At 41.8% G+C, this 15680-nt stretch overlaps 2 protein-coding genes across 2 annotated transcripts in view; both read right to left on the reverse strand.

Moving 5' to 3' along the window:
* Positions 1-373: 373 nt before the first annotated feature.
* LOC130386694 (beta-1,3-galactosyltransferase 2-like) lies at positions 374-2056 on the reverse strand (the record flags this gene model as incomplete). The annotated part of the gene is made up of 2 exons (XM_056595710.1): positions 374-1207; positions 2045-2056. Coding segments are annotated over 2 exons (846 nt in total), but the record flags the coding sequence as incomplete, so codon positions are not given.
* Positions 2057-10736: 8680 nt separating this feature from the next.
* Positions 10737-15680, reverse strand: part of LOC130385919 (LHFPL tetraspan subfamily member 4 protein-like) — a 13171-nt gene continuing 8227 nt past the window's right edge. Inside the window, exons 2-4 of the mRNA XM_056594702.1 lie at positions 14581-14817; positions 11676-11692; positions 10737-11321 (exon numbers count right to left, since the gene is read on the reverse strand). Coding sequence (XP_056450677.1) covers positions 11268-11321; positions 11676-11692; positions 14581-14817 — 308 coding nt within the window. The 3' untranslated portion in view covers positions 10737-11267. The remainder of the gene's footprint in view (positions 11322-11675; positions 11693-14580; positions 14818-15680) is intronic.

The raw sequence follows: 15680 nt of genomic DNA on the forward strand, positions 1-15680 counted from the left end.
TTCAATTCACATGAAATCCATGGAAGACATCTATGACGCTACATCAATACATCTATTGTCACAATGCCTGGACTGCAATGTTCATTGGCTGCATTTCTCGAATGCTACGTCAACCAAGGCTGACCCAATGTTAAGAAGCCGTTGAAGGATAGATGTCGCAGATAAGATTCCACAGCTTGCTCATCTCCTGACTTAAAAGTTACATATTTATAAATAAAATAATATTTGATACACAAATATACTTTTTAAATTTTATGATAGCCAATACATTCGGGAATGTCATACGTTTAATCCAAAGAATATAGTTTAGCATTAACTAAGTGATTATTTATTGTTGTATGCAAGTTACAACAGCCATGCAGGCGTTCATGTCCTAACAGGCCGGGCCAGGCCCCTTTAATAATGTCCAGTAGGATACCAGTTGTGCTGGAGTTTTGAGGATGGCACAGATGGATTTGGCCAACTGACAACGATTGAATTCAAACATGTAGAGTCTGAAGTGATTGCGTTCTGGGGGCGGAGTGAAGTCGATTCCTAATGTTTTCATGCACACTCCAATATAGGCATCTTCCACGTAAAAGGGAGTGACCCTTTTAGAGATCTCCACAAGCCTTCTGGGCATATCAAGGGAGAAGATGTAGCCCATACCCACGGCGTAGGTTGGAAATTCTTTCTCACGGTAGCTATCCTCAGACACGTACCACTGGCTGTCCTTTTCGCGAACAACAGGACTTTCATTCTTGAGCCTGCCGGTAATGTATATCGTGGTCGGGGTGCCGGGGGTCTTTAACATGCTCACAAGGTTCTCCACATTCAGGAACATGTCTGAGTCGATCTTCATGGCGTAGGGCACCATAGGGCACCGGGAGGCCAGCCAGTCCATAATCACCATGGTCTTGATGGTCAGATTGTGGTAGCTGTCTATGAAGTCGCTCTGGATCAGGTCGTGGTACAGCCGGTTCTCCGTGCGTACGTTGCGCTGCAGGACTTTGATGTTGCCACTATTGGGTACGCCCAGTAGGAAGACTGTCTGGATGAGCTCCCCTTGGATGTGAGTCTCGTTGCCCCATGTTCTACGGATGGCGTCCCGGGCTTTCCAGTTGCCGGGGGCAACGGGAACAATCAGAACCAGGTACGGATGGATGGACCTACACAGCTCGGTGTCGTCCAGGATAAAATGGTAGTTCCCCGGATAAATCATGTTGTGCTGAGTGGAGAGGCGCAACGGGTCATTCCGAGGAAGGGGGAGAGCCTTTTGAAACTTGGCAGGTCCATCAGCAGATCTCTTGTACATCTGATATCTCGATAGAGGGGATGGAAATGGGACCAATATGAAGCCGATTGGAATGGTCAGCAGACTGAGAAGCAGGAGACACTTGAAGGTTGTCTTTAGGAAAGCTTTTCTCGGATAGTTGGGAGTGCCCACCACTTCTCTGTGAAAAGGAGACGGACAAAGTGTAAGTTAAGTGCCTGTGAGGAAATAACAGGAATTACTATAAACCGGTCTAGGTTAGGCAAGGCAAGGCAACTTTATTTATATAGCACTTTTCATACACAAGGCAGACTCAAAGTGCTTCACATATAAACATTGTCATACAATAAAATAAAATAATAGATAAGTAAAAGAAAACATAGGCAAAGAAATGAGTAAAATAGAAAGTGCAATGCATTTAGATCAGATCAACAGTCTCTCTGGTACCCACGTCGGGACTCCAACCCGACCTAAAGGAACTTGGTACTTTCTCAGGGACTCCAACCCGAATTCTAGTCAATTTCTATTCTAGGCTAGGACTCTATTCTAAGACTCTAACCCAGATTCTAGAACTCTAACCCAGACACACGTCGGAACTCTAATCATTTAGCAAAGGCCTTATTCTGGGACTCCAACCCAGACAGACGTCGGGACTCCAACCCAGACAGACGTCGGGACTCTAACCCAGACAGAACTCAGCTCTGGGACTCCAACCCGACCTAAAGGAACTTGGTCCTTTCTCTCCAACCCAGATTCTAGGACTCTAACCCAGACAGAACTTGGGTCTCAAACCCTTATCCTTTCTCTCTGCTATCAGATCATGTATCTTTCTGGTAAAAATAGAAAATAATGGGAAAGTTAAAAAGGCATTTTAGGAATAAAATAGAAAATAAAGGCAAAGTTAAAAAAAGCTTTTTAGAAAGTGCAATGTATTTAAGATTTAGAAGAAAGCTAAAGCAAACATAAAATACCCTTAGTGCGAGGTGAAAGATAACTTAAATAAAAATATAATTGGAATACTAACACCAAATGACTCCAAAAGAAAAAAGATCAAATGATATACAGTATATATGTTAGTTATGACAAGGTAGGTTATAAGTTAGCTTACGGACCTTGCAGCTGAAGCGTCCTTCATCTCTGTGGTGAAACCAAAAAGCTCAACCGTACGTGTGCAGTAAATCCTTTATAGCTACTTAAAGGATTTTTCCTGTGCAGCAGGAAATACCTGCTTGGTCATGACTCCACCTGTTCATAATTTTTGTGGATGCTACTGCAAGCACATCTACTGTTCTTCATAAGTTTTCTTTATTATGTTTGCCTGTTTTTTGGGCAGTTAATTGCTTCTGCATACCTTCAGCTACAGAAACCGTTTGACTATCAAAACGTCCAGCTCTTTAAAGGGATACTTCACCGATACAGCGTGGTACACCGAAAACAGCGTTTTATCATTATAAAATCGCTATTATAATATTAAAAAAAAACAGTCTTCCCTTGGCCCAACTGGCCTCCTTACATTTCTCCTGACCTGACGCCAAATGACGCGTTTGATGTCATGTCAGTAGAAATTTGCTTTCCTGCTAGAAGGGCCGAGAACTACAACCACTGGTTCCGCAAATTTGTAAGCCCACCAATAAGGAATGAGTGGGGCGGGAGCTCACGTATGAGATGTAAACACAATGTTCGCCATGATATTATATATTATATTATATCGATTATATTATATAGACCTATATATTATATTATATAATATTATTTAGATATAGAGCTCCGGGAGTCCGCAAACGGCAAAAATCACTGCTCCTCCATGCTGCTGTTCACGCTCGACTGCAGGGAGTGAACACTGATTGGCATTGTGGGAGTTGTCATCTTCAATCCGCAAGCGCCAAAAAGTCACTGTCTGCCTTTTCTCGGTCAAGGAGGTACAACATTTTTAATTTATGTTACTATTCGACTAAATATATGAACCACTTTCAATACAGATTCATGTCTCTAACTGGTGAAGTATGCCTTTAACGACATGATGGCTATCTCTCTGCGTTTTTAAACTTTTTAAACTTTACGCTTTTTCTGCTTTTTGTCAATGGGCGGACGGCAGCGCAGTCCGCCCATTGACTTAAGAGGGGGGGAGGGGGGAGTTTGACTTAAGTGGTCTTCTCTGATGCCCCGTTTACACGAGGACGCTTGCGGGTGAAAACGACGAAATATTTTATCGGAAGTGCCTTTCGTTTAGACGGTGACGGCGTTTTTAGGGCATGAAAACGCATAAATCTGAAACCACCCTCCAGAGTGGAAAAGTTGAATACGCTCCGCCGTAGCGTTTCCGTCTACACTGCCAAGACGCAAAACACTGCTCAGATCTGCTCATGTCGCGGACACGTTTATGGCACATACATGTGCCAATAAACAAACATGTTAGATTATTTCCATGCGTCGGACCTTCAAGCTGATCTGGCAGCTCTAACAAGCGTACAGGAGTCTTTCCACGAAATGTACAGGATATGTACAGATAGTGTTACTGAACAGAGAAGGATCTTTTTGGTTTTTGCGGCACGGATAAGAGAAGAAGGAAGATTCTACGCATGCGCTCAGACATGGCAGTGTTGTGTGATAGTGTATCACAGCACCACCTAGCCACCTGGCATGCATACCCAATCGAATTCCACACACTTTTCCGTCACCGTATGCACGCAGATTTCCTCCCGAAAACGCTTGTCTAAACGCAGAATAAAAAGTGAAGACGCGACTCCACTTTTGCGTCTTCTGGTCAGACCGTCATCGTGTAAACGTAGCCTGACACTTCAACTACTTCAGACATCGTAACTTGGTCAATTTTCAAGATTAACCTTTTCAACACTAACCGTTCAAATAATCTGAAAACCGAATTTCGATTACCTTTAAACTTTTTTCAGAATCACAGTTTAAGTTCCATATTGGCTTCGTTTTCAGTTGTTCTCATTGATTTACGCTGAGGTTAGAGTGCGGAGGATGTGCATGCAGTGCTGCCAGATTTGGCGTTTTTTCCTGCCGAATTTGACTACTTTTGACGACGTTCAGGCAGTGGTGACGCTAACATTGACGTTGGCGCTGACGTTAGCCCTGACGTTAGCTGTGACGTTAGCTGTGACGTAAGCATTGACGTTAGCGCTGACGTGCTGCATTTTAGCAACCACACACTCGTTTGTTAGGATGAAACAAATTCTAGTTATATCTATACATTTTTTGGGAGGAACATTTTTGGTACATTTCTATTGAAATGTCACCATATCCCATTTTGTTCATCTTTAAACGTACATTCTCATTTCAAGTTTGCTTTGATTATGACATAGCTGCTGAGAATGTTTTCCAGGAAAGGTCCATATTCAGAATGTTGCCAATGAGGTAGTCTTCATTGGAGATTGGTTAATTAGGTGACTTAATTGCTCAATTAGTGGATTGAAGACTTTTCTGATTGAAGATTTTGAACAAAATGTCTTTTCATTACTAGGTATGTGGTGTTTAAATAGTTCTGCTCATATAGGCAGGCTGTTTTGTAGCATTTGCTTAGGTAGCCTTGGACTAGGTGGTAAATCATATTATCATAAATTGAACTAATTGTTAAACAAGTCTCAAATTATAACAATGTTTCCAATAGCTATGCCATAGCAACATTACTTTTGCTGTTTGCAGGCTTCGGTAGTATATAAAGAGCAATAAACGGAAGTGAGGCCTGCTGTCACCAAAGTATTTATTAGTAGTAATTTTAATATTTTAAGTAGTCAATGCACATGTACCTACTGTATCTGTTTCAGTGTGCCTACATCTCCATTGTTCACACTGCTTCTTTTTGCAGGAACATTGAACTGGTTCCAGTGGACATGATGGTGGATCAGGGGGAAGTTCAACTGTTTGCCCACAGACGTCCAGCCTTGAGTCATATGTGGAGGAGTGACAATGATGCATTCCGTACTCTTCAAATAGTGCTTATGCCTTGGGGCTCCACATCGTGTGAACTGTAGGGTTGAGGGTTCACAGAGACACCATCCAGGGCAGCAGGTGCGTCTTCAGCGCTGCTGGAAGCAATGATGACGTTACTGATTGCAGTGGTATTCTCCCAAGGGCTGCTTGACTCATTCTCTGCCCTGGCTGTTTTGTTCTCGTTTCATAATAGCTGGTGTGTTGTCGGTCTTCCAACAAAACACAGCATTTATCTGTTGTTTGATCGTGCCAAAAAGCCTTCTTCAAAGCGGTGACAACATATTGTGTGTTATTATGAAGAATGTTTTAATACCTACATGTAGTTTTGGTTACGGCCACTAGGGGGTTCAGTGAAACCCATGTACCAAAGCCGCCCCTGTTATTTTCTATGTACAACCCCCACACCGGTGGCAGCTAGGTGAGCGCCTCCGCTCTTCGGAGCGCCGCCCCTTGACCCTTCACACCACTGTCCTATTGCACAGCATCGCCGCGCCTGAAAAAGCGTTTGTTTCCGCCGAAAGGTGACAAGTTTCCGTGCCTGGGCCTTCAGGTTGACGCTGCAGCATGAAGCTCCCAAACGGTGCTGGGAGCACAAATCTACACACCTCAGATGAATTCCCGCATGTTATGTATGTTTTGCACTTATGCCGCGTTTCCCTCCACCGCGTCCCTATAGATCACTTTAGGCCAAATCCCATTTCTACCCCTTACCCCTTCCCCTTACCCCTCCCCCTTGTTTTGAAGGGGTAAGGGGTAGAAATGGGATTGGGCCTTAGGCCCAATCCCGTTTCTACCATCCCCTTACACCTTACCCCTTACCCCTTACCCCTTCCCCTTCCCCTTCCCCCTTCCCCTTACCCCTTCAAAACAAGGGGGAGGGGTAAGGGGAAGGGGTAAGGGGTAGAAATGGGATTGGGCCTTAATGAATGAGGTTCCAAAGAATCACAAAGCATGATGGTGGCAACTATGGCTTTTATAATATATATACATAAAAAAAGAATTGTAGGCCCATTGTACAAAGATGATGAGTGAAAAGCTGCAACCCCATCGGTTACGACGACCCCCAGAGTAGTAACCTCAATAGAAGCACAGATGAATTCCCAGCACATCTTGTAGTCTAAAAGGAATGTCTTATGATAAAGGAGAATGATTAGATGCACAGATTCCTTACTGACAGAGTCAGACGCACATTCTTTCTAAATGGTGAAAGTGCTGCAATACCATTGTTGAAATTCGACACTCATGGCTGACAATAACAGCTCTCTTCAGCAGAGCGTTTAAATCTAATTTTGGATAAATTATACTCAGATGTTATAGTGAAACCAGGGGAAACAATTCTGATGCTTTTAGATCCCAGACCGGTATTGTCCCCATGCCCATTTTGAATACTAGCAAAATATATATTTTTTTTTTTCCCTATGCACACAACTAAAACAACAAGTCAAGCCCATTCAAACACTTACGTGCAGCATTTTTTCTCCTTGCACAAGCAATTGTTAAGCATGTATAAGCTTTCCATTTACCATTTCACATTTCTTCCTCTCTCTGTGATGCTCTTCACTCTTTAATTATCTTTTTATTTTCAGACACCTCAACATTTGCTGAAGTATTCATGTGTGTGTATTGGGTTTTTCAATCTATCCATAACATGCACCGTTTCCCTCTTCAGTGTTCATCTGCCATGTCCATGATTACGCAACATTGTTATTTGAATCCCCTATTGCCATCATCTCTACTAGATGATAATGATTTTTTTTTATCCCTATTTTACAGAGATCAACTCCAAAGAAATAGGGATTTGTAATTGCTCAAAATAAACAAATGAATAAATCCTGAAAAAATACTTTTTCAATGTAAAATATCTTTATTAGATCTTCTCAAAATGTTTGTCAATAAAGGAAATTGTAATGTATTGTAATGAGTTGGAATATTATTCACAAATTTAGTTAAATTACACTTAAGTTTCAAATGAAAACTGTTAACTCTTAAGCATCCAATGAAATGCTGCACAGGCTTTTTCAGTCTTTCAGTGTCTTCTCTCTATCAAGCAATTATATAAATAGACGTTAAACACTTTCATTAGGGAGTCATCATAGAAACGCCAATGTAACGTCTGATGTAACAGAACAACAAACTAAATACTGCTCAACCAAATGACATTGAAAGTAACAAAAACTGTCAAAAATGTCATAACACATAAAACACTTACAATTTCCTCAGAAATACTTGACAAATATCAGGATATCATTCTTGTTATACAAAAACAAAACATTTCTCATGGCGACGCATGATAGTAGATGATATTTTGGCAACAATACATAGGAAAAAGTCAACTATTATCATAACATTAAAATCTATACATTAAAAAAAAATTGATTTCGCACCCGTCCACCAACAGTATTATTATTTTAATATATATTTATAAATAGCTATATATATTTTATAAATGTATATATATATAGTTACAAATATTTATATATAGTTATACATATTTATATATATCCAATATATATATATATATATATATATATATATATATATATACATATATATATATATATACAGTATATATATATATATATTTATAACATATCCATTTTTATCCATTAGTTATATGTATTGCATGATTGGAACAATGAATAAAATGATGAACATCAGAAATGATGACATTTCCATAGTCAACAAATAATTGTTGATGGAGTGTGATTTCTCAAAAACTCTGTCCTTTTCTCACCGCTGGATATAGTCCATATGTCTTTGTGTTGTTCTCAGACAAAGCTTCCATGTTTGTAGGTTTTTTGTTGTTTTTTACGAATGCATGTCAAAATACAAAAAGAAATGGTAGGTTTTATTTCCAAACAGGGCGAAATGTTTTCTTGATTTTAATCAATACAAAATTCAAATGACGATGGTAATTATAACAGGCCTGATAATAATAATAATCTCGGACTTGTTATTCAGTTCAAATTGTTCAATAAACTTCCTATAAACATTTTCAATTACCATTTTTAAACACAGCGAATTGAGAATATATAGTCTGATTAGTAAAAATACTACAGTCGTCACTACTTTGCTGGTACTGCACCACCTCTCAATGTAACAGTTCTTAGAGGCACCAACAGTGGTACAAATATGTGCTCATTGGGGTTAAATCAGTTCATTTCTTATACTGTCACTTTGTTCTGAAGTCCTTAGGAACAACCTGTAAAGGAGACCAGCAACCACACTGGCACATAGGGGTAAACATCATGACCTCCATCTAGTCCTCCATAGGGATAACACTTCCATCGTCACCTCAAGGGTTCCCAGTTCCACTAGGGAGAAGCTAGCCGTCAAATCATGAATACATCCATGTGGCACTTTGTAAACAAAACGGAATAATGATAATCATAACAACAGATAACTTTAGATGTCCTAGAAGATCATTTGTTGTGACTGAATGCACCTTTAATACAATACTGTATAAACAGCTTCCTGAGAGTTAGCTAGCACATCTAGCTATCCGCTCATTTGACATTTAGAATATATGGATGGGTTGGGACCGGCAACGGGACACCAGAGTCTGGAATGATCTGAAACATGCATTCCATGCGTCGTACAGTGTAACTAATAGTTATATGATGGTCAAATCCAAAAGACAAGCGTAAAATCCCATGTGTCGTGCTGGGTGACTGTCAGGAGCAGTAGGGTGAACTGCTCTCCACTCTTAAGACAGATACACTTATGTCGAATCATGTTGACATTTAATGGCATGATGACATGGCATGATCTTCCAGCTTTCCCTGTGGTCAAGAATGATCATAATAAAGGTCATATGGGTTTCATCTGTATTCAAAGTTGACTGTTACAATACCAACCGGAATACAAAAAAGGGACAGTTTTCGACCCTTGTTTAAGTTGGCATTGCAGCCAAGCATGCTTATATTTGACCAATTCAATTCCTTAATAGTAACTACTGTCATGGATAACAGTCAATTAGGATATTGGCATCATCTCAGGCGCAATATTAAGATAAACTCTTGAGGTCCGCCGACCAATGTGACTGCAAAATCGTTTTTCTGCAAAAACTGTGAGAATCAGCATTATTACTTATTGGGATTACTGAGACTGCCTTATCCCAAATATAAAATAAAAAGTCAACCCTGACACTAAGAAATCAGGCTTTTGGAGTGAATTTATCGGCCAGAAGGTTTAGCTAGCTGAGGCAACAGGCATCATATTTACTCTGTTACTTCCAAGGTCATGAGGGTCAGAAACATCAACAATACAGCAGTAGAAATATTCACTGTCCAGACATCGTGTTTAAGGTAGAATTTAGATTATTGAAAATGCATTCAATTTATGAAAGCCGTTACATTTCTTTAGAAATGACACAGCTTTTCCAGTTCCAGATCCTAGTAATTGGGGATGAATCCAAGGTAGTTTTATTAAGGGTTTGGTTTAAAATAAAATCATCCCATTGAACTTGAGCAACAAAGGTACATAAGAACTTCTATTTTTCCCAATTATTGGAATTATGAAACTCCAGTAATTGGGATTTTTACATAAAAAATGGCAATTTTCAATCCCTCTCAAAATGTGTTAAGTCATATATGTTTATCTGTTTAATATCCCCTTTGACACAACATTTTTCAGGTAACCTTGGAACCACAAACACAAAATTGGTTCTGCACGCACACAAAGCACAGCTCTGCCGACAATGCCGATGCCAAGAAATCAGGGCATAAACTCAAATTCCTCACATCAAGTTTTTCTTTTGAGGTGTTTTGTTAGCAAACTCACTAAATACATTTTGCTATGTATGTAAAGCAGAGAATCGCACATGCCTGGCTGGTGGGGGAATTTCCTTAAGAAGACTCTGAGACGGTATCTTGTATTTCATTTGGAGGCCATGGTGCTGCTGTTGCCGTCAGCCTCTTTGACCCACCCAGACAGGGAAAAGGCTACAACCAAAGAGATTGTAACATAATCTGAGAGCATGCAAGCTCTTCTGTATACAAACAAAGGCCCTGTTTACACGAGGGAAAAAATCTTCATTGATTCTTCCACTGATTTTTTTTTTAATCTAGATTCTTTCAAGATTTAAAAACTCATCTGTTTACACAAAGGGCACAATGTGCTCCCATAGGGGCTGTGGACGTGAGATCTTGCTTGATATTGGTCCTCGCATACAGGGGTAAGGTTTGGACCTCAACCAGAGTCTGCGTCGTCTCTGACAATGGGCCGAGACGTAGCCACCGTGGGTTACCAGTCAACGTGTTTTATAATAGAACAGCCAGGGCTAGGAAACATAAAAATAAACAGTAGGCACAGCATGGCGATGTTTCAAAGACATTTGCATACGACACCCCCTTTGCGTTCTATTGGTTGATGACTGGTAACGCATAGGAGCTTAGCAGGTGACTTACTATCGCTTTTGCAAGTCGTTGTCGTAAGAAATGTAGTGTAAGCTAACTCTGCAGGTGGTTTTGAGAACGGTTTTCTACATTTCTTGTGCAACCACTCTCACCTGTTTACACGGAGACAACACCTCACTTCGCATTGCAATAGATTTTCAAATCGTGATTTGAAAAAAGCTTGTGTAAACGGGGCCAAAGTTAAGCAGAGCTCTAGAAAACGAGTGTTGTTGGAGCCATAGAAATACGGTTCATCACCTGAAGGATCCATTTTCCCCACGCAAATGAACTTATTTTTTTGTGTGTTTTTTTATCAGAAAGTTATTTGTTGAGAAAGTCTAAAGTTTAAACTGTACATGGTTTATTTTTGAAAATATATGTTTATCCAATTTATTGTATTTAGTTTTATAACAGAATGCTATACAACGCAAGGTTTTACCCTTATCAGAGTGAGCAGAGGACAGAGTAAAGTAGAAAAGTCTTGTGGAGGGAAAGTAAGAGCGGCAGAACCGAGCAGAGCAAGATGGGAAGGGGACAGAGGAGAGGACAGAACATGGGATAGGAAAGCAGGAGAAAGCACAGAAACAGCAGAGAAAGAGCGAAAAGAAGCAACAACAAAAAAGGTAACATGAAGAAAATATGAGAAAACTGAAGAGAATGGTCCCTCAGTGAAGGCGCTGGACTCCGTATCGTGGTTCTAGTCTGTCCCGTACCTCAATCTGAAAAATAAGCAAATTAACAAATTAATGTTTGGAACCAAACTCAGAAAACTCAAACATTTCTACACCCATTGCTTCCTCTTTAAAGGGCAGCAGTTGTGTTACAATGTAACTGCTGCCCATACCCATTTTTCATACACAACATGTTTTAAAGTAAGTTTATATAAGTGTATATAAAGTAAGTATTTAAAGTAAGTGTATATATTCTTTAAATCTTTTGATTTAATGTATCATCAGTTGAAGGGGGATGACATAACTCCTTTTCATCAAATCCATTTTTTGATGGTATGCAGAATAAACAATGTATTGCACACCAAAGCACACATATTGAGATAGCGCTCCAAGTTAACTTACCCTTGACACTGCAAAATCTGAAAATGAAATCAAAGAATCTGTTTATACAGCAGAAAAAAACATATCAGCATGTAGTCATGTGTAATTGCTTCAAAACACCACATAATTTCCCTTAGGCCTACTCAACAATCTAAAGTCATGACTGAAGCACACACAAATTTGCGACCCAAGTTTAAATTAGGATTTACATCAATTGTTGGACACACCCATCTCTGTGCAATCTCTCTCTCTCTCTCTCTCTCTCTCTCTCTCTCTCTCTCTCTCTCTCTCTCTCTCTCTCTCTCTCTCTCTCTCTCTCTCAATTTCTCTCTATTCCATTCCACACCTTCTGACACGTGAGAACACGCGTTCCCCTCATGTCTTCAACACCTTCCTTCTTCCTCGTTCTCTCTTGTGTTTTTATTCTTTGTTCAAATCGCAAAAAACGGTTGTGAGATTGTTGAGGGACTTGTTTGACGTAACAGGCGGGAAGGGTTGTAAAAGAGATGGTATGCATCCGATGTCCAAACCACCTCTGGATTGTGTTAATACATTCATTCTAGATAGGTTAGCAATAGGTTCTACTCTGGCCAGAATCTCGAGGATTCACTTATATTAATAAACACAATGGGGTCTGGGGATTGTTGGTGGGGAAGGAAAGTAGCTGTTCTTCCGCTGGGAGGTTTCACACACCTGAAATCTGTGTGTCCACATATTAAGCGGGCAACCCTCGTAAACTTCCCCACCTACAACAGGTGACGATTTCTGTCAGTGTGTAGTGTGTCAGTGACGCGTTCAGTGTCCACACTGAACGCGTTACGCGTGTTAGATTACACCCGTAGCGCCTAAACTGACGCTTGATCATTGTGTGTCACAAAAATGGTTCAACGCTTATTACAAGGCTACTTGCCAAAACGAAAAAATAACTTCACATGGTGTGTCTTTTTACAATTTATTCGTTACCAGCATTCGTAGTGTTGATTAGTAGAGAGAAAGTCCGCCAAAGACGTTGACGTCGCTCAGCAACCGAAGACGCTGGGGTTCACAAGTTACCGGAGTACTACCCATGCAAGTGAACGGAGCGTTCCACGGCATTGAGAATACCCGTGTAATAAAGGCCTATAATATTGCTGTTTATGGCATAGATTTCTCCTCGGATGAGGCCAATAAAGCAAAGATTAAAAAAAACACACAAACGCTCGATCAAAGGCCCGGCCCGACCCGACCCGAGGATAGTGGTGGGAAATATCAGCCCGACCTGGCCCGCGGGTCCGGCCGGGTCAGGTCGGGCTCGGGCTCGGGCAGAGAATCTAAACTCTAGTGCATGACATCCTCCATAAGCGCTCCCAGCTGGGTGAGTTTCACCACCTCCTCATCGTTTCAGCACACACTGAAACGATGACTTGGTCGTCCATCTTCTTTCTGCTTCGGTGCGTCTTCCGTCTCTCTGTCAGTGACATCGGGTCAAGCTCAACGCTGATTGGCTATCGCGGCTAAGCGTCACGCGTAGGCGCGTCAAAAGTTCAATTTTTTGAACTCCACACGTTAGTGCGTTGGGCTCGTTATTTAGGTGCGTAAAACGCGTCTAACTGTGCGTTCACACCAAACGCGACATTTGTCGCCCGGACGCGCTGTCGCCGAAGTTTTGTCGCGCCACAAATCAAAATCTGTCGCTGTTCACGTTTTGTTGAATTTGTCGCGCCACAACAAGATAACCACCATTGCATGTCTTTACCTTTTGGGGAAGAGGGAGAAACGTCGGAGGACCCGACGCAGTCTATTCATAATATTGTAATGACCACGGAAGAGGCAGTGAATGAAGTATTGATAAGACAGAGATTTATTAGATAGGCCTACCTAATAAACCGTTGGAACACACAAGACCGGAAACCATAGCAATGCCGGTAAACAAACCCCGAGAAGCCCAATCCCTATGAGAGCTCCCCGCGCTACGGCCACCCGGAGGCGCACAGAGCTTTTGGCCGTGATATTATATATACAATTATATTATAATATATACTATTTTAGGTAGAGCTCCAGGAGTCACAAACGGCAACAATCACTTTCTCCTCCATGCTGCAGTTCACCCCGGACTGCACTGCACTGAGTTTGACGGTTGAACGCTGATTGGCTGTTACGTGACACATGCCACTCAGTGGCCAGCTGTTGAACGCTGATTGGCTGTCATCACGAGAAATTCGCGTCAAAGTTGAAATATTTCAACTCGAGCGAATTTGTGGCGCCACAAATCCTCGTGAACGCGCTCGCCTGTGCACGGCCAAAGTGTGGCGCGACAAAGCAAAGCAAAACTCAAAAATTCGCCCGATACGCTTCTCTACGTTCACTTTGAATGGGATCTTCTCTACGTTCACTGTGAACACTGAGTAACGCACCTAACGCGCTGCTTTAGCGCGTGTAACGCATCTACGCGCCTTAACCAATACCCGATTTTCAACGCCTCTAACCCGCGTAACGTGTTCAGTGTGGCCGTACCTTATGTCACATAACTTACTCTCTCTCTTCTTTATTCTTGTTATTGTTTTACACAAGCTCTGGGATTCTACCACCATGATGCAACATGCTGAAAACTGTCAGAAAGATTGTGCAATTGATGTCAGCCAACCTCTCACGAAGAACAAACGCTCCAGCTCCATGCAGCCAAGGGCTACGAATCCTGTCTCTGAAGCTCGGTGCCAGCCCACAAGACAACCATCACCTTATTATTTTGTTCAGTTATGTTGTGTTTTCACACATGTACGACAAGTAGCAAAGTATTATTATTCACCAGGACACCGTGGCTTAACTGTTAACTCTATCTTAACTTGTATATATGAAAATATGAAACAGTTCCATAACTATTGAATACCAAACCTATAACAAGATCTCCCACAAAACATTCCTAGCCCACGTCAAACCGGTCTCTTACCCTTATTGTCCGTCTGCAAGTCGTCTAGGTAGAAGTCGGTCTGACGGTTGCCCAGAACGAAGGCCAGAAATGAGAGGAAGAGGGCGTTGAGGATGCCCATGATGGCCAGCATGTAGGCCCAGCGCACGGAGCAGTCGCCCAGGGAGTACTTCCCGGTCTGCTCGCCGCACATGTCCCGGATCACCTCTGCATCCCAGCCGTCCGGGAAGATCATGCAGCCCAGCACCAAGCATACCCCTGGGCCAGAGCAGCAGCGGTGGGGTGGGGGAGGAGAGGATGGTTCGGAGGGAGTGATGGAGAGAGAGAGAGAGAGAGGTGGAGAGGCAGCAGAACACAAGAGTAAGCGAGAGATGAGCGCGCGCGGGGGGGAAGGGGGTTGGAGGCATTCGGAGAGGCAGGCATTAGAGAAAGGAAGGAGGTTGAATATAAATAGATACAAATATGAATAGACGTGTGTGGTGTGTGGAGGAATGTTATTTTTGCAGGTTGATTGTAGGGGTCGTGTGATTATAGAAATTTGGTTATTCATTGTTTATGAATAACACCAGAGCTTGATGGAGAATACAAGCAACTGCTGGTGTGAGACCTGTATTCTCCCCTTATATTAATACTATTCCTGGATAGCTTGCCCCAAAGCTCATGGTCCTGGGACAGGCTTTCAGGCGGACCCCCAGGTAGGGTCATGGCCTCTGCACTGCTCGCTCGGCACCGGAGCCCCTCAGGGCTGCGTGATCAGCCCCCTAATGTACTTTCAGTTCACCCAAGCCTGTGTGGAAACACGCAGCTCAAATGTTAATGTGAGGTTTGCAGATGACTGACAGCTATCCCTGATACCATGAACTCATATTATAGAGGAGTGGCTCAACAATATCTGTGAAAACTCAAAAAACACTGTGTTGCACTTTGTTTAGCTATGCATTATCGCCTTCCTCTGCTGTATTTCCAGGTCGATATGATTTCATGAACAGGACACAGCCCTCGACACTACAAATGTGGTATATTTTATAAATTATTATATACGTGATAATATTGTGGATCCTAAAAAAACTAGACACATAAACAGGGGGATACATCATTTTCTTCTCCTCAAAAGGCTCACT

The sequence above is a fragment of the Gadus chalcogrammus genome, chromosome 7 (assembly GCF_026213295.1).
Source record: "Gadus chalcogrammus isolate NIFS_2021 chromosome 7, NIFS_Gcha_1.0, whole genome shotgun sequence".
Taxonomy (NCBI): domain Eukaryota; kingdom Metazoa; phylum Chordata; class Actinopteri; order Gadiformes; family Gadidae; genus Gadus; species Gadus chalcogrammus.